Here is a 27,596-nt window from a genome sequence, read left to right as displayed (position 1 = left end):
CACATTTCTGTAAATATGTTCTTTAGCTATTCCTCAGACCTTTCCCTCAACCCCAGCACTCATGCAGCCCATTCACTGCTCCGATTTTATCCACGCATTTCTAGACTTGGTATACGGCTGGAAAATAAGGCCCAGAGATGGCCACAAACAGTGCGACCTTGTGGTTACTGGAAGAAGCCCTTCATTCCTCTCTTCCTCCCCTATGAATGTTAGTCTACCCAGAGTTTGTATTCTTTTTTTTCTTTTAATTTTATTTTTTTAATTAAGTTTATTTATTTTCAGCATAACAGTATTCATCATTTGCATTTCTATAGTCAGCAACAGGAGGTTGAAATAAAAAATTCATTTGTCATGATACTAAAACATCAAAATAAATCTAACAAATTATTTGCAGGACTTTAATGCCAAAAGTTACAAAATACTGAGAGAAATTAATGATCAAAATAAATGGAGAGAGGTGCTGTGCTTCTGGATGATGGAATTCAACATTGTTCATATGTAAATTTTCCCGTTCAGCTGAGCAGAACGCTAATCAAAGCCCCAGTAGGCATGTTTATAAACCCTGACAAGTAGATTTTAAAATCTATATGAAAATGCTAATGATCCTGAATAGCTAAAACAAAAGAAAACCAAGCTGGAGGAGTCCAAGTACTTGGTTTCAAGCCTTATCTGTGCAGGTACATTAATCAAGACCATGTGATATTGGTGTAGACTAGACTGTTGTATCAACGGAACACAATGGAACAACCCCAGATAGACCCACACTTATATCACCAGTTGAATCTTAACAAAGGCATCCTAGATAAGTGGCTGGGGAAAGATGTTCTTTTCAAAAATGGTGCTGAAACATTGGGATGATTGGGATGCCCGTATGAAAATGGAACAGCCCCTGACGTGTACATAGCACCGTATGTGAAAACCACTCACAGTGCATCGTAGACCCAAATGTAAAGCACACAACTATAAAATTGCTGGAATAAAACCTAGGAGAAAACCCTTTTGACCTTGGGTTAGGAAAATAATTTTTAGATAAGACACAAGAAGCCCAAGGCATAGGAAAAAAAAAAAAAAAGTCTTTGAAACACACTGTAAAGAAGATAAAAATGTGAGACACAGACTGGGAGAAGATATTTGCCATGTACGTACCTGACCACGGACTTGAAACCAGAATATATGAAGTCAGTATTCTGGCAATGAAGGTTTGAACTCACATTTTACCAGAGGAGAGATTCTCATGCCGGATAAGCATCTTAAAATGAAAGTTTGAAACCACAGTGAGAAGCCACTAACATCCCTGCTAGAACCGGTGTAAGAAGAGAGAGAGAGAGGTGTTGGCAAGAACGGGAAGCCAGGGGAATGCCCACGCGCTGCTGGTGGGAGCACCACGTTGGAGACTGCTTGGAGTTCCTTCTAGGTTTCTAACCAAGATGAAGGCAAGCACACGTCTGCTCAAACACCTGCATGCAAATGTGGACAGACGCTTCACTCATGGTTGACAACAACTGGACAAGCCCAAAGGTTCGGTGAATGGAGAGCCCAAGTGTAGTGTGTCCCCCAGGAGACCACCACTCAGCGCTGAAAACCAAACCGTTGTGTATAAAGCAGCGTGAATGTGCTCGAAAGCACGTATTAAGTCAACAAAGGCAGATGCTAACAGCGGCTCGCTCTATGATCCCCTAAATGACAGTTTAGAAAAGGCAAAACTACAGAGAAAGAAGTAATAATAAGTGGTTACAAGGAGCAGGAGGCAGGTGGAGACAGTGGGTTCCCTGGAGCAGGCAAGAGGAGATGGTCAGGAGTGACAGAAATCCTGTATATTCCTGGTGACGTGGGTTACACGCACCCATAATTAACCGCATGTAACTCTATGTGTATCTGACATAGACACGTACAGCATGGCCATCCTCACACAGTGGATAATACTTTAATACACCTGAATTTTTTTTAAACCAAAAAGTACATTTAAACATTAATTAGAATCACAAGTGCTATTATAGAATACATGAAATAATTACATTTATGCATATTTCGCTTGATTAAATATGTACGTATTTCTGCTCATATGGTAACATTTAGGGAAATGCTTATTTAAATCTTACTATCATAAACTGTTATAATGCAAATTAAACTTTTAGATTGTGCCTATTTTTTTATGGACGTTACATAATAATGCCTTTCTTTTGTCAATGATGTCTATGGAACGACAACAAAAAATGAAGTAGCTTTTACTTTTTTTGCCTAGTTTGAGCTGTAATGAATGAAGTAATGAGTGATCGTTTGCAATATTGGAATCCTTGAGCACATCATTCCTCTCTAATGCCCCTGTTATTATTTTGTTACAAACTCTAAATATTGCCCATGATTCCATAACATATTTTGGGTTGTATATGAGCAATATTTTAATTAATTGTATAATTTGTGCCTTCACTTGTTTGCATTCACTTTCACATCTAAATATCCTGCTTAGTTCAGTCATATGTTCACCCTTAGCTTATAAATTGCTTATTGATTTGTCTCCTACAGTCCTATATACATTTGTAAACATTTTCTTCTCAAGTTGAAGTGAATATATTTTTCTTTTAAAGTTGAAATTGAATGGAAGTTAGAGCGAATAGAAAAGTTGACAGACCCCCCATTGATTGTTTTTTCCCCCTCTGTGTTGAGACATGGTTTCTTATCTGCATAAAACAACTTCCTATAACGGAACTGTCCTGTTGCGGTCCTTCTTGATTAATACGGCAATGTCGGTGGAAGACTAATTATAGTATTGATTATTTTCTGTAGCAGTCCCCTGGTGTTGCCGATTGCCAAGCAAGACAGTATGCTGGAGAAAGACATTATGTTCAAAGATGCCACGAAAGGTCTATGCAAGCGACAGTCTCAAGACAGCATCCCTGAAAATGCTACCGTGAATGGCCCCACGAAACCTGAGCCGGTAAGTATACCTTTACTCCATGCCTGTTTATTACATCATGCTTTAAAATCCAACATTTTGAAACCAAACACCCACAATTTCCATTCAAAGAAAGATTCATGAATGCAAATGTTAATAGTTTTTTAAATTCCCATATATAAGCTGTTATATTATACTGAGCATGAACAAACATAGCTGCTATTGTGCTGTACAGGGATTTGAATTGTATATTTATCTTGACTTACATATCAGGAATGTAAGCTTGGCCAGTACACTACTTCCTGAATATTTCTGATTATGTCTTTAGTCCTTTATTTTTTTTTTTAATTTTTTATTTCTTTTCAGAGTAACAGTATTCATTGTTTTTGCACCACACCCAGTGCTCCACGCAATCCGTGCCCTCTATAATACCCACCACCTGGTACCAACCTCCCCTCCCCCCGCCCCTTCAAACCCCTCAGATTGTTTTTCAGAGTCCACAGTCTCTCATGATTCACCTCCCCTTCCAATTTACCCCAACTCCCTTCTCCTCTCTAACTCCCCATGTCCTCCATGCTATTTGTTATGCTCCACAAATAAGTGACACCATATGATAATTGACTCTCTCTGCTTGACTTAGTCCTCCTTTTGATTATTATATAAAGTATGGTTTTTGGAAGTATCTCTTGGTGTATTCTGTGTGTGTTTGTTGGGGAGGGGGTAATGTGTGTGCCACAGTGCCCAGGTTATGGGAGATCAGTCTGGTGAGCTTGGGGCTATAGAAAACAGTACATTTCCCTAGAGAAATAAATGATCTTTAAATGCTTCATGTTTTATAAATGGAAGAATAATTTTATAAATGTCAGAGTAATCCTTGAAACTGGTTTGTTTCACGGTATCTAATTTTGAATATATTAAAGACATTTTAGCTAGATTTTTCTAAGGGCATCTTTTCAAGATTTAGTTTCATTAATTTTGTTATTTAAACATAACTAATAAACATGTTTTTTAATTTTGAGATACTTTAAAATTTCAGCAGGTGTATTTGTCATCTTAGGCTACTGTAACAAATACTAACACTGGGTAGCTTAGGCAGCAGATGCTTATTTTTCACAGTTCTGAAGACTTGAAGTACAAGGTCAAGGTGCCAGCTGTTAAGGTTTCTGATGAACGTCCCCTTCCTGGCTGCTTTCTCCTGGTGTCCTCGCATGGGGGTTGAGCGGGGGAGGAAACAGAGAGAGGAAGGAACTGTCCGGTGTCTCTCAGAAGTGTGCCAATCCGATGGGATCAGGGACCCACCCCTATGACCTTCTCTAACCTTCATTGCCTCCTTAAGACCCCATGTCCAAAGAGTCGCATTGAGAGCCTCCACACATGAATTTGGAGGAAAGCAGCTTATCTGCTGTAGTAGGCAAATTAAATGTTAGTAAGATGGAAAGCCAAGTTCTTTCTTAACTTTCTCAAGGGTCCTATGAACTTCCTATAACCTTAAATGCATATTACTGAGTGAAAGAAGCTGGTCTGAAAAGGGTGTACAGTGTATGATTCTAGTAATTGACATTCCGGAAAAGGCCAAACCATGGAGACTGTACAAGTTCACAGGCTGCCTGGGCTGGTGTGGGGAGGGGTGGAGAGGTGGAGTCTAGGGGGGTGTTAGGGCATTGAAACTGCCCTCTATGATTTTACAGAGATGGGTGTGTGTCATTCCACATGTGTATAAAACCCCAGAATGTACAACACCCAGAGTGAGCCCCGATGTACCCCATGGACTTGGGGTGATGGTGACGTGTCCATGGAGGTGCAGCTGTAACAAATGTCATCATTCTGGTGGAGAGTGTTGATGCTGGAGAAGGCTGTGCACGCATGGGAAATCTCTGTCCCTCTCAGCTTTGCTGTGAATCTAAAACTGCTCTGAAAACTCAAGATATTAGGGGTGCCTGGGCAGTCCAGTTGGTTAAGCGTTCAGCTCTTGGTTTCGGTTCAGGTCATGACCCCTGGGTCCTGAGACGGAGCCCTTCATGGGGCTCTGTGCTCAGTGGGGAGTTTGTTTGAGATTCTCTCTCTCCCTATGCCACTCCCCCCAATAACACCACATGTTCTCTCTCTCTCTCCCTCCCAAATAAATAAAATCTTTAATTAATTAATTAATTAAAATCTTTAAAAAAGAGAGGACACTCACAACATGATACCAGGTTTAACCCTTATAGAATGGCCTTTCTGATTTTAATGTAAACTCTTTGTAATTATACAATTTATAGTTGCATCCTAGACCTTAAAGGCAGTTGCAGTCATGTTCAGTTTTTCAGGTTTTGTGTTTTTCAGGTTTTGTGTTCATACATTATTGATGGAACATTCACGTGTTCTCATTGCCCTCTGTGGGCACCACGGGCCTCTCTCCTTGGCCGTGAGGTGCGTCGGTGATTCTCTCCCAAGGAAGACCAACAATCCACTGACCGAGTTATACTTTAAAAGTGTTTTAAAAAAGACTCGTCAAAACAAGAACATTCTGAGGAACATCTTAGGGAGAAGTACATAATGGAGACATTTTTGTAAAAAATTGAAACAAAACCCACAGAATCTCTTCTTCCAGATTTTTATAAAATGTAGGTTTTATCAAATGGTTACTGTGTGAGGGAATATTTCAAGGCTTGATTTAAACTTTTGGGTTTCAATAATCACCAAAATGAACACATAATATCTCTGAGAAGACAGAAAGTTGCCTAAAAGTGCAAGACATTCCTCCTTTGATTTCCTTTCCAGTCTTCCTTCCCCCTTTGCTCCTCCCCCTGCATTCTCCCTTCACTCTGATCGTCTGACTTCTTTCCCTCTCCCTTCACTTCCTTCCTCTGTGAATATATTTCTTTAAATTTCGTTCACGCTTGAAATTCCAATTTTTATGCCACTGAGTGAAGGCATATTAGCCTGGGAGTTCAGAGAAAGGCAGGTGCTTTGGTTACGTCTGCTGCTGAAAGTCTATGACTCAGAGGTTCCTTGACCTCATCAGCTTCATCTGTGAAATGGGTACATGGTATAGGTCTCACAGGGTTGCTAGGAAGCTGACAGAAATGAGGGCTTATCATACATTTACCAAGAACAGAGTAAAATGCAGTAAGATGTATTTATATTTTCATTGTTATTGATATACACTGACTGTATGGTAGCTTTTGCCAGAATGGCTGAATTTAACTGCTCTTGATGTAATTCCAGTCAACGCACCCACAGAATTTATTTTCATCAATGCAAGTGTAGGTGACTTCAAACACTAATAATACAGAATTATACTTTATGTGAACATTGCAGTGCTTAAACATGCATTCGCCTGCATTGTCTTAATCCTCAAAATACCACTGTGGGCGAGTTACTATCCCTCTTCATCGCTTGACTTATATTCAATTTACAGATTAAGGTTTTGTTTTTAAGGAGTTGTTTATTCATCTGGGAGAGAGGGTGCATATGCATGTGTGCAAGCAGGGGAGGGGCTGAAGAGCAGCTCCCCGCCGACTGCAGAGTCCCCTGTACAGGGCCTTGTCCCATGACCCTGAGATCATGACCTGAGCCAAAACCAAGAGTGGGATGCCTAACCGACTGAGCCACCTAGGCACCCCATAAATTACAAAATGGCCAAACTTCAGAACTCTAAGCAAATGGCTGAGAATCACAAGTGTTTCTTTTACTCTGGATCTTGTTCTGTGTTGGGGGCACGGCAGGAGAGCCCGCGGACCTGTGATGGTTGTATGAACAGGAGAGGGGGTTCCCGGCTGCATGTTGGTACAAGAGTTTTGAAGATTGGTGAGAATTCTCTTTCTGTGGTCCACAGACACACCTATCTCCATGCACACGAAAGTATAAATCCTTGGCATGTCAAAGCACCAGTAAGTGAAAGGACCTGGTAGGTTTTACTGTGGTGGAAACATCTAACAGGATAACAAGAGCAGGAGGGAATAGCTAAAATGCTGTCTAGCCATGGTGATGAGCTTAAGTTTTGGAAAACTTAGTATTTGTCAGATTATTACCTTATTCTCTGCTAGGACCACCCAGGTCAGCTAGTTTTTTCCCTGACTTCCTCTTTCCTCTTAATTCATGAATATTCGGTTCTTTCCTCTCCTCAAGATACTCTGGCTTTTCTCCCATTTGTCAGACCACCGCTTTTATCTGCCAGACGTGTGGTCTCTGCGCACAGACTGCTCATCTCCCAGAGGGAAAAGCCCCAAACAAACAAAACAGTAAAGGGAACGGCTCTCCGTGCGGTGTGGACAAGGGGAGACCAGGAACTGGGGAAGTCAGAATATTCCCAAACGTTAAGCTCCCTTTGGATCTCGAAACATTTCTCCAAGTGTTTCTCTGAAGTTTGTCCCGACTTTCTGTCCTGAACTATATCTAATTTATGTTCTAGATGTCTCCTCTTACAGAGATAGAGAAACGTATGTCCATAGAAATCATAGTGGTCAGCCCTAGAGGGGGGACGTTAATCCTTTTTATGTATTTACCCCATCTCTGTTTTGCCTTCTGTTGTCTTTGCTAGGTGGACGTGGGCAGTAGACATTACGGAGTCTACAACTAGAGCATAGAGATACTCAGAGGTGTCTTTTTCTTTTCCTCTCCACTTGCTAGCAGGTGTCCCCGGGCTTCTGAATCTTTAGGCGCGGATGGTTTTTGCGGATGGTGCTATGTACGAGCTGGGGTCTGTTCTGTTTTCAGACAACGTGTCACATTTCCTTAGTGCACACAGACGAGGGTGTCTTCACATGTTGGCTGTCAGTTTCACAGTTTCCCTAACCCAGGGAACAGCTGTGACCCTGTGGCTGGAAATCCTTAAGAACCCCAACGAGATGTCTGCAAAAACTCTTCCGGGCTTGTCGGAACGAATGCCGACTTCTGTTAGTACTCTCCATGCTTTTTCTAAACAGAACCCCAGAAATTTGCATTGAGCTGGTTAGAGCTGTAGTTAGAAAAGGAAGTTTATTATAGAAGAAATGAAATCCATTTCTTCTAGAGAAAAAAATCTTGCTCTTAATTTGTCTCTTTTTTGTGATACTTTGGGAGGGGAATATGTATACTACCTTGATGAAGCCTCTTGTCTTATTTTTGGATTGTTCAAAGCTATTGCAATCCACTGTTGGCTTGTACCATATCATGAACATGCATGAACATGTATATATATGTGTACTAACATGGATGTATAATATGCATAGATATACATATGCACATCTGTATCTGTTTTCTGGGGTGCATATCTGTGTGCAAGGAGGTGTGTACATTTTTGTATGTTCAGGAAATGCTTGCAGAGACACTGGAAAAAAAAGATATATACATCCGTCTCTCGATTGATAATGAAAATTTCCTTTTATGTCTGTGTATAAAGACTTCAGCCAGTAGGTTTTTAATTCCTTAGAAATACATCCTTTCCCGTTGGTACTTATTTTCTGAATGACTTTCCTGTCTAAGGACACACACTTGCATCTGTGATCCCAAGTACGATGCAGTTGCATCAGTGTAAGTATTGCTTCGACCTCCTCTGCGGGTCTGAGTTGTAAACGCCGCGAATCCCCACCCTCGGGAGCCTGGCAGCTCCTCGCCCAGCCGTCCCAGCAGCCGCCCTGTCTTCCCGCGCACCTCTCTCCCCCTCCGCCGCCACGGGTCCCATTTCCTCCAGCTCTGCCGCTCACAGGACCTCATGGCCCTTACGGCTTTCTCCCCTCTCCCTGCGCGCCTCCTCCTCGAGCCCGCGGGCTGGCCTCGCAGCCTTAGGCCCAGGCGCAGCTTTGCTGTGACCTCATGGGAGATGACTTCTCAGACCCCCAGCGGGAGGGCACTCTCACTCTTCAGAGCACCCTCCAGTTCTCCCCCCTACACTTTTCAGGACTGGAGTTTCTTACTTGCGTCCTTCCTTCTCTGCCAGCAGACTGTAAGAGTGTAAGACCTCAGCGCTCTGCTCCCTCTCTGGTCTCCCCTCTAGCATGTGCCTGGCAAAGAGCCCCTGAGCAAGAAGCGGACCTGCGAAGGACTGAATATGTTGCCGGATTATCCGTTATCGGCTAGACTTTCTCCACTATTCCCCGACGGGGATTGTCTCAGCTTCTCCTTCTGACCTAGCTGCTGTGTGACCCAGGGAAACTGTGCAGCCTCTCTGGGCTTTAAGTTCTGCATCTCCTGGTTAAGGAGGTCGGAACTATATCCATAAATTTCAAAATTTTTTAAATTACTACTTCAGAGAAGATCCTTTCCCAAAAAAGGGATCTGTGAATGTGAAATCTGGGTTTTAGAGCGGATGAGAGCTGAGGGTTTCCGCTGAGAGCTGCGGACCCTGGCCGGGGTCGTCGGCAGATGCTCACCTCCTCCTTTCTCCGAAGGCGGTGCTCAGGGAAGTTGGCAGCAAGTTTGCCTCTGGTGCGCACGACCCTCTGCATCTGTCTGTCTAGGTAACGACACACCCCGTCACTGCACACTTATCTACAGAGCAGACACTTGCCAGGCCTCCACACAGACTCACCCTCACGGCCTCCCGCAAGGGACACACCATCGTCTTTTATATCATAAGCGATGACGGAAAGTGACTTAGTAACGTTGGGGAAGAGAAAGGCTCAGGGCCCCCCATCCGGGGAGATACACCACTGAGATTTACACACAGTCATCCCTATTAGTACAAAAAGAATCGGAGCCTGAGACACACTTCTGTAGCATTTTTTTAAGTGAGAAAGCTCAGTTCGGTGTGTAAGTTTTTTTACCCAGGTCAGCGTGACTGGTGGAAAACGCAGCACAAAACGCTGCCTGGGTGGAGGGGACTGCTGGTCACTGCCCCCGAGGCATCCTGGGCTTACCAGACTCTTTTTTTTTTTTTTTAAGATTTTATTTATTTATTTATTTGATAGAAATCACAAGTAGGCAGAGAGGTAGGCAGAGAGAGAGGGGAAAGCAGACTCCCCGCCGAGCAGAGAGCCTGATGCGGGGCTGGATCCCAGGACCCTGGGATCCTGATTGGAGTCAAAGGCAGAGGCTTAACCCACTGAGACACCCAGGTTCCCCTACGAGACTCTTAAGTAGAGCTAAGTGTTTAGTGTGGAAAAAAGAACAACTCCTACCCACGATCCCAGGACTGATTCTGACCAGCAGGGAGAGTATCAGGAGAGGCGGGACGTTTGACTTCCATTTTTATCAGCCCCGAGTACCAACTTTCAGATTCTACTCTTGACTAGTTAAGTGAATATTTCTGACAGTATTGAAGTCTTCCAGCTATGCCTGTGGCTAATTAAAATGCCCTAGTCAGCTAATGTTAATGAGACTATGTGCTATGCTCCATACAGGTTAATTCTGAACCATATGTTGAGGCCTATTTCTTTAAAATGTGCAAAAGCAAAGAAAATGAACTCAGGGTGTTGGCTGAGTGTATGCACGGTATGGGGAGAAGAGAGGCTTTTTCTTGACCTTTATGCAGTCTGCAGTACTTTACAAATTGATTTTTTATATGTTTATTTTACTTCTGCCATAGTCTTTTATTATTTTTTATATTTAAATTTTGTTTTATTTTTTCAATGTTCCAAGATACATTGTTTATGCACCACACCCAGTGCTCCATGCAATACGTGCCCTCCGTAATACCCACCAGCAGACTCACCCAACGCCTGACCACCCCTCTCCTCCAAAACCCTCAGTTTGTTTCTTAGAGTCCACGTCTCTCATGGTTCATCTCCCCCTCCGATTTCCCTCAACTCCCTTCTCCTCTCCGTCTCCCCATGTCCTCCATGTTATACCTTATGCTCCACAAGTAAGTGAAACCATATGATACTTGACTCTCTCTGCTTGACTTACTTCACTCAGCATAATCTCTTCCAGTCCCGTCCATGTTGTTACAAAAGTTGGGTATTCGTCCTTTCTGATGGAGGCATCATACTCCATAGTGTATATGGACCACATCTTCCTTATCCATTCGTCCGTTGAAGGGCATCTTGGCTCTTTCTACTGTTTGGTAACTGTGTCCATTGCTCTATGAACCCTGGGGTACAAACTAATTTTTAATACACAAACAACTTTCTCTTGGAATATGGTGTTTGCCACTTACCCAAATGGTGATATTTCCCATACCAGAGCCCATTGGGTTATACCCTTCTAAGTGGGAGACATGACAAACCACTCTTCTGATCACTTGAGATTCCCAGGAAAGAATCTGAGGTTCCATTGTGAGTACATTAGGATTAGAGGAAGCCTGGGAGAGCACAGACTTGAATTTATGAACTCCTGAGAAAGATTCCATTTTGCGAATCCGTCATTCACAGCAGAGAGATCACCCTACACTTAGATTTTTTTTTAATGTTCCATATCTGTCAATGCTATAAACACCTAGCTGATAAACAGTAATATTTAAGTCCAAATTCTTTAACAGTGATACATCCGAGGATAAGAAATGTAGTGCAAATACAATACAAAAGGGGAATGTTGATACAGAATACAGACATGAACGTAATGATACAAAATAAGCTTGCTGTTGTTAAAAATTCACCATGGACACCGATGAACTCACAGAGGCATGGATAAGAGTATTCTTCGTCTTTGGCTCCTCTGTGTTTGACAAAAGAAAACCAAGGCTGTCCTCACAGATCAAGGGTCTGCTTTGCACAACCTACCTTGTATAGGTAAAATTAAACATGGTCAATTCTGAACTTGCAAATTATAGGTTTTTGCCCAATTAAATCATCCAAATTCATCTTTTTTAATTGAAATATTTGGCAGTTTTATAACTCTATCACAGGGAATCATGTTTTTCTTTATGACAGAATTATCTGACTCTCACAGCTACTTTCATTGTAGGAGTCATGTAGAGAAGAATAAAAATCCCAAGCCAAAATTCTAGAGTCTTTCAAAATCTGGCCTCCTCCCCCATGTGTGCGGAAGCTACATTCCAGGCTCACCGGCTCCTTCAGCATGCCAACAACAGTAATGGGAGAAGTTCTGCTTTAGCTTTGGAAACACTGCAGACACGTGAGCTTTTCAGCTGCCGGGCGTAGAGGACGCAGGGCAGCTCAGAGCAGTCTACGTTTTGAGTGGGGACTAGGAAAGTCAACGTGCTGGAATGGTTCTGGCAGACTGATGCCTTTGCAGGATGGAAGATGGCACTGGGGGTTTTGGGGTTAGCGTGTGTGCGAGCACTTGTGCACGGTCGTGGGCACAGGACAGAAACTGTCATCTGAAGACATCTCTCTGTGGCTTTGGAATTTTTTTGTTCCTTCTTCTACGTGAACCATCTCTTTTTTTTTTTTTTTTTAAGATTTTTATTTATTTGACAGACAGAGACCACAAGTAGGCAGAGAGGCAAGCAGAGAGAGAAAGAGAGAGAGGAAGGAGGAAGCAGGCTCCCTGGCTAGAAGAGAGCCCAATGCAGGACTCTGAGATCATGACCTGAGCTGAAGGCAGAGGCTTCACCCACTGAGCCATCCAGGCAGCCCACCATCTCGTTTTTTAATAATGGTTTCAAACTCACGTGGTCTCTAAGCGTTTGACATAAATAGGAAATGGAACATCCAACTGTGAAGAGAGTTGATTGGAAAGCAATTAGAATTGATCTTTTTGTTTGTCTTCCCAGGTCAAGCTGATGCCTCCCGCTCCCAGCGATGACCTGGCGACGCTCAGTGAGCTGAACGATGGCACCCTGCTTTACGAGATTCAGAAGCGCTTTGGGAACAATCAGATATACGTAAGTGCCCTTGAGCCGGCTTTGGGTGCTGCTTTGTCTTGCTGCCGATGTCCCCGCTCTGTGCTGCCGACGTCACAAGGAGAGGGCTTACCATTGTTTCTGGTCTTGCTGATAGCGTAAGGTTGATTTCTCAGCATTCAGCTTCATTCTGATTCAGTTCTAAAGCAAGTTCAGCAAAGATCCAAATTTCAGAGCTGTTAAGTGAAAGTTAATACCCTGCGGGCTGATGGCTTTCCTGTTGTCGAGGTTGCTGTGGAAGATCTTGCTAGAAACAGGAGGATCTGCAAGTCACTTCTAAAACGGCTGTTTGTTTCCTGTACTTTACTTAGCCTGCTGGATCTGGAGAGCGAGAGGGCACTGGGCTGGGAGGGTGTTGTCTCTATGAGCATGAAAGGAGTCTGTCGTCCCTTTAAGTTATCAGGAAATGCTTTGTTTGTCAAGTAAATAATCTATACACCAAACTCTGATAGCAGGATATGAATGTATGACTCAGATGACAAATAACACAGAGAATCAATCTGCTGTGCTTCTAGCCCGCTTTATATGTGTTATTTCATCCGACATGCAGAACAATTTAGACACCATGTCGTCTCAGTCCCCATCTCTGTCCGTCGGTCTGTCTCCCTCTGCTTGATTTTGTGATATTCAGCTGAAAGCAATTCAATCAGAACGTCTGTAGAGAAATCTGATGATGCCCATATGTGCTAATTCTTTTTGATAACACTCTCCCCCCACCAGTCTACTGAGAAATTGATTAAGTAATTTTCATGTAAATGCTAAGTCTGAGATTTGCTTATAAGTAATAAATCGTCAGGTGCTGATTAGCCTATGAAAATTCAGTGCAGCATCTTAATGCTTGGATAAATTGCCTGCCACCGTCAATACACTTAGAATTAAATGCTTCTATCAAAATGATCGGGATTGAGTCCTTGGCATAAAGTGGTGAAAGCTGATGACTCCGCTCTCCGGGACGGCCCCGTTATTTGTGTGTTAGTTTTATTCCATCTTCTCACCTTTGCCAACGTGGTGCAGATCCTTCTCCTGTACGTTCTCCTCCTCCTCCTCCCTACCGAGTTACCAGAGGCCATTGCTTGAATTGTGTTGTGTTTCTTTATTTCCTTCGTGCTTCTCCAGTGCCTCTGTCTCCCCAACGTCCACGTGACCTACCCTCACCCCGGTGGTCGCCGTCCTCATCAAGGCCTTCGCCATCTCTTCTCAACAGCCTCCTGACCCTGCTGAGGAGATCTTGTTCCCTTAGAGTCATTCTTATCATGAACAAATGTGATCTTGACACTCCCAGTCTTAGAGCATCTTTGTGGCGTGTCACTTCTCACAGGAAGATGGCCGCAATCTTCATACACGATCTGGGCCCCAGATACAAGCTGATGCCCTCAGCCCCCGGGCGACAGCCCTTCTGCCCGTGTCAGGATTTTCCTTGGTCTGTTTTTCCTCCCCCTAAGCTTTTCTTTCTACCGCATGGAATAAACACTTAGCTTTATAAACTCCCACTGGGAGTTCTTCAATCTTTAAGTAAACCTCCCCAGCCCTTTCTGATGAAGTCACAGTGGATCTTCTCAGGGCTCGTGATGATCTCCCTCACTGGTGATTTGATGGTGTCCGGTGCTGTGCTAGACGCTGGGATGCATCCATGCTGGGTTTGCTCCCTGGGAGGCCTGGTCAAGCACTTTCCAATCTCAAGGGACAAGTACTTCCGATCTGTTTATCGGAATCACGGCTCCAATTCCTCCCCACACTGGGCCATCTTCTTAGGTCATTTCTGCCCACTGGGTTTCTCTTTCTTTCCGGATCCTGCTTTGCTAAAGTTCACATCAAATGCACATTTGCCGCTGCAGGAGACATGCTTTTCCTCTCCCACACCTGAAATATGGAAGAGCTTAATCGTCTCAGATCAATTTTGTGATAAGTGCTCTGAGCCAGGTTATTTGAACGCGCCTTTAATGGATAGACAAGCCACTTAAACACTATTGATTGAATAATAACAAGTGATTCTTAAAGTGTAACCTGTGGACCATTGGAAGTATGAACTTTTTATTACCATTCTGCTGTGAGAGTAAGCATTTAGAACCTCTTATGACAAGTTGATAGTTTCGTTGCTGTCTGTTGAGTCTAATAAGAATCCAGGTTTGCATTTTGTGGATCTTTGTCTTTTTCAATGCCATGTTTACAGGAATTCACTTGTATCACATTTTACAAAAGTATCAGTTCATGATGCACTGGAAACAGAAGTGTTCCTTCCCACAAATACAAAAACACTGGTTTCAGTGGCTGTGGTGTTCAGAGATGGTCTGCGGACCTCCGCGCCCACTCCCCCGACACGCCCCTCCCCGGCCCTCTTACTCTTCTCCCAGGTTCAGGCTGAAGTGCCTGGTTCAAGTGTCGGGACTGATCCCTCTTTGGTGTCCCACATCTGACTCCCCTGCAAATCTTAGCAGCCCTCCTTTCAGAATGTACACAGAGGGGCCCTCCGCTGCTGCCATCGCCCATCGGGGCCAACATAACACGTGTCTGCTAAAGTAATGTCTAACCGGCATTTTCATCTCTTCTTGCTGTAATCTGACTAGTTATAAGGTGATCTTTCGAGAAGGTCAGTAAGTCGCCTTCCCTTTCCTCCCCTTTCCCTCTGTCTTTCCTTGCCGAAACCCAGGAGCAAACATAACTTGCCCTTTTCTCTAAGTACATATATATTATTTCATTTGGATGTCAGATTGCAAAGGTTCCACATAGCGCATAGCAGAAGGATGAGCCCAAACCATCCAACAAAATGAATTGTAAGAATTGAGACATTTACTTGCTAAATAATGCAGAGAATAAAGGCATTTCTTTCTCTGAATAATCACTGTCACATAGGACAGCGGAAATAGAATACACAATCAAGTTTCTTTTGGATGGCACATAAACGTGAAGGTAATATTCTCTTTGTAACCACAACTGGTGGGACTCAACACTCATAAAGAAAGAAACCCCCCAAATAAACACAGGCTCCTGTTACATCTGGTTAGCTAGGTAGGCAGCTTGGCTCAGCTGAGCCACTTACTAACGGAACATTCCCCTCCAGGGGCCCCACTGGGGTTTAGTAGGTCTTTTTTGTAGGGGCAGCTCAGGAGGCTAAAGTTGACCAGCTTGTGTCAGAAGCTGAAGTATCTCTCAGTAGGAGGCTATTTGAAATTAGGAGGACAGACGCATTTCCCCCCAGATGACACTGCCCCCTAGCCTGGAATCCAAAGATGCACCCGCCATATACAATCCCTTTCGTGCCATTCCCTGTCATTCCACTCAAGCTTATAGACCCTGGGGAGCTCTTAACATGTGTGAGCTAGTAACAGTAAAACAGCGATAGTTTAGAAAGATGAGGAAAAGGAAATCTGTAGTTTTCTAAATTAAAAAAAAAAAATTTTCTCTGCAAAACATTTACAGCATTACCTTTCATCAAAGCAGCCTCTTGAGAATATGGCATAGACCTGTATAAACTCGTATGTTAGGAGTCCATTGTTAACACGCAGATCACACTTTTCTAGAATATTTTTTGTTGTTGTTCATCACAAAATACATTTGCAAAGACAGTCTCAGATTCCTTCATTAATTAGATCAAAATAAAAATTATATCTCAATAGAAAAGTGCAATTTAGAAGCATATTTGGATGCGTATTTTTCCTTCCTTAGCAGATTTCTCCTTTCTCCCTCAGTCTACTTTTTTTCTTTATTTTTCTGAGTAATTTTCAGATACTTCAGTACAAAGGTTCCCATTTGGTTCAATCATTTTACTTTTCTTTTCTCCTTTACTTGGCTATAGAATCCTGGCCAGTCCTTCCATTGAAGTCAATGTTGTCTTGAATCACAACATGTAAAGAGTCACACACCACTCAGGGGTGTATGGTTTCATGAATTTTCATTTGGTGAACATGCCTAGGTAGCCAGCAGCTTCATAAAGAAATGGAATAGTAAGAAGCCCCTTCCTCAGTTTACCCTACCCATCACAAAAGATTTTGGCATATATAGGTACAGATTTGTTTTGTTTCTTTTTGTTGTTGTTGTTGTTTTTTCTGGACTTCATATAAAAGGACTCACCCAGTGTGCTCTCTTTTGTGTCTGCCCTCTTTTCTTTCTTTCTTTCTTTTTCTTTCTTTCTTTCTTTCTTTTTAAGGATTTTATTCATTTATATGAGAGAGAGCACAAGCGAGAGAGCAGGAGAGGGAGAGGGAGAAGCAGACTCCCCACTGAGCAGGGAACCCGATGTGGGGCTTGATCCCAGGACCCTGAGATTATGACCTGAGCTGAAGGCAGTCTTTTTTTTTTTTTTTAAAGATTTTATTTATTTATTTGACAGAGAGAGATCACAGTAGACAGAGAGGCAGGCAGAGAGAGAGGAGGGGAAGCAGGCTCCCTGCTGAGCAAAGAGCCCCACGCGGGGCTCGATCCCAGAACCCTGAGATCATGACCTGAGCCAAAGGCAGTGGCTTAATCCACTGAGCCACCCCGGCGCCCCTGAAGGCAGTCTTTCTGAGCCACCCAGGCACCCTTGCCCACTTTGATTCGTTGTTGTGTTTCTGATAAACCGTCTATCCTATTCCTTGCAGCAATAGCTGATTTTTACTCCTCTAAAATCAGTTGCTATGTGGATATATGCTCATTTATTTATTTACTCTACAGTGGAAGAACACTGGAGTTGTCTCCACTGTTCGGTGATTGAATTCTGCTGTTACAATTACGTGAATTTTGTGGGTGATACTGTTATAAACCATCTTGGTCCCTTTTTGGCAACATGTGTACACAAATATTTCCATGAGACAGCATACAGCTATTTTCGTGGGACGTGAACCGAGCCTTGGGCCGCCAGCGTTGCAGGTACCTCCAGCCTGAGTAAATACAATGAAACACTTTCTCATAGTGGATACACTCCCACCACAGACCTTGGTCTTAATGTTTCCCCGTGTAGACTCCCACTGCTGCATTGCCATGGCGTTTCTGTGGTTGGTGACCAGATGACCCTGGCAAGTGGGTCTGTCTTCTGTTGTATGGATTCGTTTGTGCCTAAACCAGTACTGAGCTATCTTAATCACTAAAGCAGATAATAAATCTTGATCTAGAGAAGTCCTCTATATATCATGGAGGGTTAATATCCCTCCTTTCTCTGGGACATTTAAAAATTTTCGGTGTAGAAGTCTTGACCTTTTATATTAGATCTGTTTCTAGGCCTCTTTCAAACTCTGACGCTATAAGAAATGTTATTTTCTTACTGAAAATAACAAGCAAATTTCATTTTTTTATGGTGTATTGCAAATATAGGGATATAGTTTCATTGGGAAATTCATGTTTTTTCTGCCCAATTTACTAAGTTCATATGTAAATATTAATTTAAATGGAGATTCTTTTGGATGCTCTGCGTATACCGCATATAGTATATAATGACTTTTATTTTTGTCTTAAATCTTGACAGTTTCCTTACTCTTGTTTTATTTCACGGGATGGCCCTCTTAATAAAAAGATGATGGGGGCGCCTGGGTGGCTCAGTGGTTAAGCCGCTGCCTTCGGCTCAGGTCATGATCTCAGGGTCCTGGGATCGAGTCCCACATCGGGCTCTCTGCTCATCAGGGAGCCTGCTTCCTCCTCTCTCTCTCTCTCTGCCTGCCTCTCTGCATACTTGTGATCTCTGTCAAATAAATAAATAAAATCTTTAAAATAAAAAGATGATGGGAGGTAACAATAAGCTAAAATAGTCATCCCTGTCTCATTTTGGATCTCAGGGAAGAGCTTTCGATGTTTTATCATTAAACAAGTTGTTCGCAGTAGCTCTGCCATAGGTGTGGTTAAATTTCATTAGATTGAGGCAGTTCTTTATATTTATAGTTTTCAAAATTATTATTTTTAATTAGTAAGCACTGAATGCTATGAAAAGTTTTTTGACTGTTGAGTCTATTTTGAGATGATCATATGGCTTTTTTCCTTCACTTTTTAGTATTATAAATTACAAGAGTTGACTTACTAATATGAAGCCAACCTTATGTTACTAGAACAAATCCGAGCTGGTTGAAGCAGATTATCTGTTGAATGTATTACTGGATTTAATTTGTCAATAGTTTGTCAGGGTTTTTGCATGTACTTTATGGAAGAGAAGTGCCTGTAATCTTCCTTTCTTTCAATACACTACTTTGGTGTTTTCTCTACTGTTATTTTCTGGAGCAATGTATATTTGCTCATTTTGCTTTTTTGTTCATGAATGTTGGGAAGAATTCACCAGTGAAGTTTAAATTTTCTTTGTGGAAAGGTTTTTAGACATAGATTCAAAATTTCTTTTACAGAAAAAAAAGTAGTCAGATGTTCTGTATCTTATTGTGTTGGTTGTCGTCCACATTATCTAAATATCCATCATGGCTAAAATGGGATTCCCAGTATCTCTTCAGCTGTTTTCATGTCTGTGTTGTCTGTAGCAATGTCATATTTAGGATATGTAGTTTGCACATTTTGTCTTGTTTTCTCAATCTTGTTAGGGTACTCAACATTTTATTACACTATTCAAAAGACCACCTTTTGACTTTCGTTTCTAGTCCATTAATTTCTGCTGTTATACTGATTTTATTTCTTTATATTTTGATGTAATTTGATGAGCTCTTCAAAAAGTATACTTAGATCATAATTACCAGCCTTCCTTCTTTTTTAACATTATAAATAGCATATCAGATAATCATTTCTATACTAAGTATATCTTTGGTTGCATCTCACAAATTAGGATATGTTATAATCAAAATATCTTCTCTTTTGCATTGCAGCTCATTTTTTGGCTCATAGGTTATTTGCAGATGCATCATAGAATTCCCAAACATTTGGTGATTTTCTAGATATCCATTATTATAATTCTGGCATGATCAGAGATCCTACCCTATGTGGTTCATGTCCTTTACATGTAATGAAACTGAGCTGTGTTCAATTTCAAAGAATGTATATTCTGCAATTGTTTGGTAACAGTGTTGTATATGAGTCAATGAATCACTTGGTAATTATTTATTTCAAAATTGTATCTGCTTATTCCATGAGTTACTAAGAAAAAAATTGTTTAAAATTCCCTCTGTCATTGTGAATTAATCTTTCTCCTTACAGCTGTTTTTGCTTCATATATTTTGTGCTTGATTTTAGTCTCATAGAAATTTTAAATGCTATATCTTCCTGGTTGATTTAATATTTTATCATTGTGAAATGCTCATTTATATCCCTTTTATTGTGTGTGTGTGAATTGAGTGTTGCTAAACCACATTTGTTCTGTTCTTATTGTTTGCAGGTGTACCCTGCTTTACCCTTCACTTGCAGATTTTCTTAATCTAGAGAGAGTACTTCAATCTAGTTTATAATCTTCATCCTTAAGAACATTTAGTAGCTTTACATTTGATGTAATTTCTGATTTGGGGGAATTTAAATCTATTATTTAATCCTTGATTTCTATTTATTCCATCTGTTTTTTTGTGCTTTTATATCTCATTCCTTGTCCTTTTTTATATTAGAAAGTATTTTTATTTGCTTCCTGTTTTTTATTCATTTTTCAATTGTGCATCTTCTGTAGCAGCATAGAACTCATTACCACATTTATTTCCTTCAGTATATTTTGCCACATGTTTTAATTTTATATTTTTTATTCAGTCTGATTCTCACAAAACCCCTTTAAGAAAAGCTTTCTTAGAATCCTATCATTTCACTTGTTACATGTTTAATGAATCAAGCATATATGTTTTACTTTATTTCAATTTGACTTTTCTATTTCTTTATTTACAAACTTTATTTACAAACTTTTAAAATAGCTCACAAAATGTTGAAGTATGGCCTTTATTTATTTTCTATATTATGTACAGTGATTTTAAAGTTATATCACTTTTAATTTTAAGTGTTCTCTTTATAGAGTCCCCCAACTATTTCTATCCTTTTCTTTTAACAGACTTTTATTGGAGATATCCTCTTGCTTGTCAACCCATTCAAAGAGCTTCCAATTTATTCCACAATGGTGAGTATGAAATTTAAAATATCATTTAAAAATGTGGAATGATGCTCACCAGACATACCTATCCGCATCAAATGATCGGTTCAGAAGAAAGCCCAAAACAATAAGTAAAGTCAAACTTCTCAGAAAATTCTAAATTGATATTTGCATAATAATGACTTTCATTTGTTCTGAGACAAAAATGGAAAAGAATGTGATCTTATCAAAAATGCCTTTGCACTTATAATGTGTCATTTTACTCCAATTGTAGTTACTAGACAAACTTCTAAAATTAAACAATACATGACTCTACTTTCCATACCTTCTTGACTAATTCAAGATCAGGCAGCTTACAGTCCTTATTTCAACATCATCACTTCTTTCAGAATCGTTTTATGAAGTTAAAACAATGAAAATGAGAAAGGACAATATAGAATTTTATGCATTTTTCCAAATGACTTTCCACTTTCAATGATGAGACTCCCAAAATTAAAAGAGAAATTTCTTTTGGAAAATTATTCCAGATAACTGAAAACACGACATAATTTTCAAGTAGTAGTCGATCAAGAAACATCATTGTGCAGCTCTCTCTTTTTTTTTTTTTTTTTTTTTTTTTGTGTGAGCACAAGCTGGTTCCAGTGAAAGCAGAATCCTTAATAGGGAGCAGGAGCATGACAAAGAGGCAAGGGGAGCAGGCATGTGTTCCTGAAGAGGGACATGCTCTTAGGTGTTGGAGGGAAAGGCGGCAGGAGAGAGGTTGGAGGGAAAGGGAGAGAGAACACCTGCTTTAAGCTCCCAAGGAATCAATGAAGAATTCTTAAGAAACCTCCCCTGAGACAGAGTGCCCCACTCACTGTCCTAGCCACAGTCCTCGCCAAAGTCACTTGAACTGTTGTTTTAAAACTGCTGCACTTTGCCAGGTGTCCTCACTCCACTCGGGCTGATCCCAGCCTTAGTCTTAGGCCACCTGAGTGTGTGGTCACCTGTTGGGGCAGCACAAGAGCAGTCACCGGCAGTCATCGCAGGAGTTCTATCAGAGGAGTGCAGCCTGACCTGTGATGATGAAATAGGCATGCACTGTTTGTATTTTTACTTCTTTTTATGTCAGTTCTTTTTTTTTTTTTTTAATATTTTATCTATTTATTTGACAGACAGAGATCACAAGTAGGCAGAGAGGCAGGCAGAGAGAGAGGAAGGGAAGCAGGCTCCCCGCTGAGCAGAGAGCCTGATGCGGGGCTCGATCCCAGGACTCTGAGATCATGACCTGAGCTGAAGGCAGAGAGGCTTTAACCCACTGAGCCACCCAGGTGCCCCTTTATGTCAGTTCTTAATAGTTTTGTTTTACAAGGATTCTGTTCTTCCAAAGTTTGGGGCATATAATTATTCATGAGTCCTATTTATTTTTTTAATGTTTGTAGAATTTCGAGTGATTTCTTTCCATTCCCAATGTTGGTCATGTATGCCTTCTCTGACTTTTTAGAATCAATTTGCTAGGAATTTCTAGATTGTATTAATCTTTTCCAAGAAAACATTTCCTCACCTAATTTTTTTCTACTATGTATTTATTCTCTATGTGTTTGATCTCTGCTTTTTCTTTTTATTGTCTCCTTTCTAAGTTCTTGGAGTTTCATTTGATAATCATTTAAATTATATAGTTATATTGCCAATTTTCTGCCTTGTATAAATAAGTATTTGGGACTTTTAATTTTGCTTTAACCACAGTTTTCTGCATCTTTTTAAAAAAGATTTTATTTATTTATTTGAGAGAGAGAGCAATAGCAAGAGAAAGCATGAGCAGAGGGGAGAGGCAGAGGGAGAGGGAGAAGCAGGTTCCTTGATGAGCAGGGACCCTGATGCGGGACTCCATCCCAGGACCCTGAGATCGTGACCTGAGTGGAAGGCAGAGACTTAACTGACTGAGCCACCCAGGTGCCTGAGCTTTCTGCATCTTTGATGCTTTCCAAGTTCATTATTCTTCAATTTAAGAGAGACAGCAATAGAAAGAGAGAGAACTCCTGCTATTTCAAACTGCCTATTATTGTGTTGTTTTTGGCTTCTATCTATGGTATTACATTGGGTCATAGAGTCAAAAAGAATCTTATGTTGAGACAAAAGCCAATTTTAGATATTGCATAAAATATATACATATATAGCTATTATATAAATGCTTCTATAGATCTAGCAGTCAAATTATGAGGATTAAGGAAAATATAACATAATGAATTCTTTTAGTACAATATTACTTGTCATGTTATATTCTATTTCAAGTGGAAAAAACTGATTTTCTGGTTTCTTCATTTTTAGGCTATCAGTAGTGGAATAGTTTTCTGGCTTCAAGCAACATGTTGTATTTGCAGGTCTTTCAGGAATACTTGTTAATGGAGAAAAGGAGAGATATTAAGAGACATATTTCCTTATTAATGTAGGAATAAAACATGATGCAATGAGATTTTTGCATGAAGGGTTCATTAAAACTTAAAATAGTGAATGCGACATACATCCTATACGTATCATCCTTTATATCCATCAATTCCAGTGGGTTCTGGCATGGAATGTAACAGGAAAATAAATATATTTGGCTAAAATAATGCACTGATAAAAAGCTTACAACAAAACTGCCCACTTTTAATAGGTCATAATGAGATTTTACTGTGTTTGGTGTTTTGGAATTCACTTCCATTTTGCAGAATCAAATAGTTTGCACTTTCCTGGTCTACAAGTAGTAACATGTAATATATTATAGACATTGGGTGAGCATCCCCTATAGCATCCTTAGTACCTTGTGATTTTATGTCAGTTACTTGCATACTGAACCACATCAAGTTATCTTGCTGTCCTATGGACATGCAAGAGAAATTTTCACTTATTTTTATGCTGAGAAATTATGTAATCAAGTTTATGCTTATTATCTTAAATAACAAATTCTGTTCAGATAGTTTAGTTTCTTCCCTCATTAGTTAAATAAAAGAAGAAACTGAAACACTGAATATGATTATATCTATAAAGATTATGTAGACCAGGAGAATGACTTCTGTGTTTCATGTTGAAAAACAAATCCAGGAACATCATCTGTAGCTCACTTTAACTTTATTACCATTAACTGTGTTATGTTAAGCTTTGCATAACATTCATTTCATGGGAGGCCATTAATCATGGATGCAGAGCCTCTACGTTGAACTGCATTTTGAGACTAATACAAACACATGGCAGGAAGCAGCCCTCTCCCAGAGGTGGTCCATAGCCGAAAGCAATGTTGATGTGAGGCGAACAGTCATTGGGGGGAGTGGCACCCAGGGGGCCAGAAAGCAGACAGATGTAAATGAAGTATAACCAGCAGGGCGGGGTGCACTGTTGTGCCCCCCATTTATGTTGAAGGTGAGTGACTTTGCTTATTTTAAACATGTAAGGGGTAGGGGAGAAGGAGAAAAGAGAAAAGTAGCCAGATCTTTCTGAATAGGCTTTGCAAAAGAAGCAGGGTTATGATCAGGAACACGAATGCTTCAGCAAACCAAGAAACATTTATTGAGTCCATTAAACACAGTATGTTATGTTAGGTATTAAGGATGTTAGGTATTTGGGGATGCTAAGTAAGCTTCTCCTCATCCTTAAAAACTGCACTGATATTCTAGAGATAATGCATAATCAGATTTCCCTTGTCGATGAGGACAGTAAGATACCTGTATTGAGAATATACACTATTAATTGACAAGTCAGAATGTTGGAGGGAAGGAGGTCTTCCCAAGTTGAGAAGGCATTACTTGGAAAAACAATGGGATTGTTGCAAATCCTAAGGAATGAATAAGATTTGGTAAGGGGAGAGGAAGTATACTTTAAAGAATTGTCTAGAGTCAAACTATGGGGACCAAAAATATAGGATCATTAGAAGAAGGCACAGACTAATCTTATAAGAGCAAGAAGTTCAAAATGTTAAAGAATTGAAAATCTGGTTTGGATCTACACTTTAAAGCTAAGTTAAGAGAGTTTGAGTTTTAATTTTAGAAAATAAAGACTCACTGGAAACAAACAAGTTCAATACAAATAGTGTTTATAAGTCTTTTGCCATCAGTTTGAGAAGAAGAGACATTTAGGCAGGAAGAATAATTAGTAGGCACTGAAATAATTCAAGAGTAAGCCTAGTATGGGGACTCTGGTGGTAGTGGGCAGAAGTTGAGTGAGTTTCTGAAAGGACACTAAGAACCTCAGAGAATTTCATTTGAGGAACAAATAAGAGAAAAGGCATCCCTTGAAGATACAGGTTTTGATTCTGTGAGTCTAGGAGAATCTATAAGAAAAAAGAGAAGAAAAGAAAAATTGATGAGGAAAAAACAGGTTCAGGTGAATGTACAGTTTTTGGAGGTTAAATTGAAATGTTGAAGTTCTCCCTTGGATGCAAAATCAGGAGTGATTCACATAGATATTTCATTTTAGAAGATTTCTAGGAGTCACACCAAGTTTAAGAATGAGGTAGAAAAATAATAGAAAGCACTGAAGGAGGCGGAGGAAGAGGGTAGGGAAAGAGGCCGGGGGAGAGGAAGGGAAGAGAGATGGGGAGACCACAGTGACAGGGCAGGCGGCTGCCAGTAGAGCCGGGTCTAGGGATAGCTGGCTGGCTCGGTTGGTTGAGTGGACTTTGGCACAGGTCTTAATCCTAGGATCCTGGAATGGAGCCTCGCACTCTGGGTCCCTTTCTTCCCCCAATCCCCCAGGTAAAGGGGCACACTCTCTCTCTGTTAAATAGGTAAAATCCTTAAAACAAACAAACAAACAAAAACAAACAAACAAAAACAGGTGTAATGCACTGTTGAGGTAGTAATTAGAAAAGATAAACATCTTGGTGTTTGTGCCATTGTGGAAACCAGTGAACACGTGAATGTCATGAGAATGGACACATCAGCCATAGGTATGCATGGGCCCTCAAACATCCATGTCAGACTGGTCTCAGATATTTCTCACTGTTCCCTTTACTATGGATTTCACAAACCAAAGATGTATCACTTAGAAATCTCAGTGTGCAAAATAATGATGCCATTCCAGATAAAAGACCTGGAGATAATTTCTCAAGATCATATTTATGAGTACACAAGGACACAGAAATGCTCAGAACCCGTGCCCTCCATTGGTGGTGAGATTAAGCTCTCCTACTGTGTGAAATGGCATCTAGTGTAGGGTGTCAGGCTTAGGGCTTCATTAAATGTCAGACCCCGCTTGCTCTTGGTCTCCTAACATTCCCACTGCACGTCTGGTGTGGCACGCAGCTGCATGGCTGAGCGGGGCGTTGTACCCCTGGACGAGTGGGGCTCAAGGAAGACCTGGCGTTGTCTGGGGCTCCTCACGTGGTAGGTCTGCTGCAAAGAGTTCCGCGTCTGTCATCACATCTACTTACAAAAGGCAATGCAATCAGTATAAGAATTATTATTTCCACTTTGGAGGTGAAAACACCAAGCCTTCAGTAGAATTGACAAATTTTCTAAAATCTTCTGTGAGTGGGAGGGACAAAATTTAAAACGAGGTCATGTAACCTCAGAGCAGATGTGTGATAAGCTCCTCTCAGCATCACAAACGTAGAGCCCAGAGGCAATTTTGTTTATTATTGTACGTGATTCTTTGTAAAACAAACAAACAAACAAAAGCACAAGTTTTTTTTTTTTTTTCCAGAATATGTCCTCTATATGGATAGTTATATAGATAATAAGTAAGTAATCCAATCAGGCAAGTAAAGGGACGTATTTTTACCATAGCATGAAGCCAACCACCTCTTAATGTCAGGGAGGTTCCACAGGTTAGGGGACCTGGAGGGCTGGGGAGCCCCCTCATCCATTGTGGAACAGCGTGGTTGGCTTCAGAATTCAGAACAAGGTAGGATTCTGCCAGCTCCCAGCAGTTTACCGAGAGGTGCCTGCATGAAAGTACAGAGAGGTGATTCATAAAAACAAAACAAACAAACAAACAATGAAAAACTAATCCTTATTCATTAGAAGCAGAGAGTCCAGCCTAGGGGCAAAAGGAGGTGCCCATGAATGAGGTTGATGTGATGTCATCTCGCCCATGAGTTCCAATCAAGCACTTAAAATTACCAGTGACCAGAATCTTATTCCCAGATGATGCAGATGGGGAGAGAATAAGGTGAAGGGGAGAGAGAAGGAGTGTGGGATCGGGATGCTGGTCGCTGATGGTAGTTGCTGGACCCGTGAGAACGTGCAATAATATTAATAATGAAAATGACGGTGGTGAGGATAACCAATCTGAACGTTACATGGCTTGTCAGAAGACTGAAACTGCCTAAGTGAAAATCTTCAAGCTTCAATAGAAATAATTAAGTAGAATTGATTACTATCTTAATTAAATGCACTGTTATATTAAAAATGACTGTTTTGTATTTATACCCCTTATGAAGCTAAGTATTGACGTTTAGCAGAATTACCAACTATTACGAGGTGTTACCTGGTAATCGAGTCAAGTATTACCAGGTTATAGCAATGGAATATTCTACAACAGAAAGTCTGACACCATGTGGAAAGGAGAGGACTTAAGAGAAGGGATCTGAGAAGTGTTAGTTTGATTATCATGAGAAAACATCGATACCCAAGATCCCTTATATGTCCAATGTCCAGTAAAACTTGGTCTTAAAAGTAGATGTGACCCCGAGGATGTGAAGAAACGGAGTAGGAGTCACACATGCTCCTGGCTGTCTTCTGTCTCTCCTTGTTTGTAACATCTAGTGAAATTCTCTGCAGGATTTTACAGATGGATCGTAAAAGCATTCTGTTAAAATTTGATTAAGACCATGTTGGGCTTGGGACGTGAGATAGTGTTAGTGCAAGTATTCAAAAGGAACAGAAATTTGTCCTGCAAGAAAATAGAGCTGGGCTAGAACTTCCTGGTTGGTTTATGAGTTACAATGTATACATCACTATTATTCATTCTTTTGATATCCATTTTAAATTCTAGAATAATTAAAAAATACAAAAATCTGAGAACTATTTCAAATAAGGAAGTCCTGTTTGCTCGCAAACACTCCTGAGATTGGGACACGGCTA

General features: G+C 40.8%; 1 protein-coding gene across 3 annotated transcripts in view; it reads left to right on the top strand.

Moving 5' to 3' along the window:
- The window catches only part of MYO16 (myosin XVI), a 481,948-nt gene that overhangs the window by 169,858 nt on the left and 284,494 nt on the right, over positions 1 to 27,596 (top strand). For all 3 annotated transcript variants that reach the window (XM_045081327.1, XM_045081326.1, XM_045081325.1), the window contains exons 10-12: positions 2,785 to 2,935; positions 12,468 to 12,578; positions 20,518 to 20,583. In XM_045081327.1, coding sequence (XP_044937262.1) covers positions 2,785 to 2,935; positions 12,468 to 12,578; positions 20,518 to 20,583 — 328 coding nt within the window. The remainder of the gene's footprint in view (positions 1 to 2,784; positions 2,936 to 12,467; positions 12,579 to 20,517; positions 20,584 to 27,596) is intronic.

Source organism: Mustela putorius, unplaced genomic scaffold (assembly GCF_011764305.1).
Source record: "Mustela putorius furo isolate JIRA1106 unplaced genomic scaffold, ASM1176430v1.1 tig00000551_pilon_pilon_pilon, whole genome shotgun sequence".
Taxonomy (NCBI): domain Eukaryota; kingdom Metazoa; phylum Chordata; class Mammalia; order Carnivora; family Mustelidae; genus Mustela; species Mustela putorius.
The sequence above is the reverse complement of the archived record's forward strand: the minus strand, read 5'-3'. Positions and strand labels throughout refer to the sequence as shown.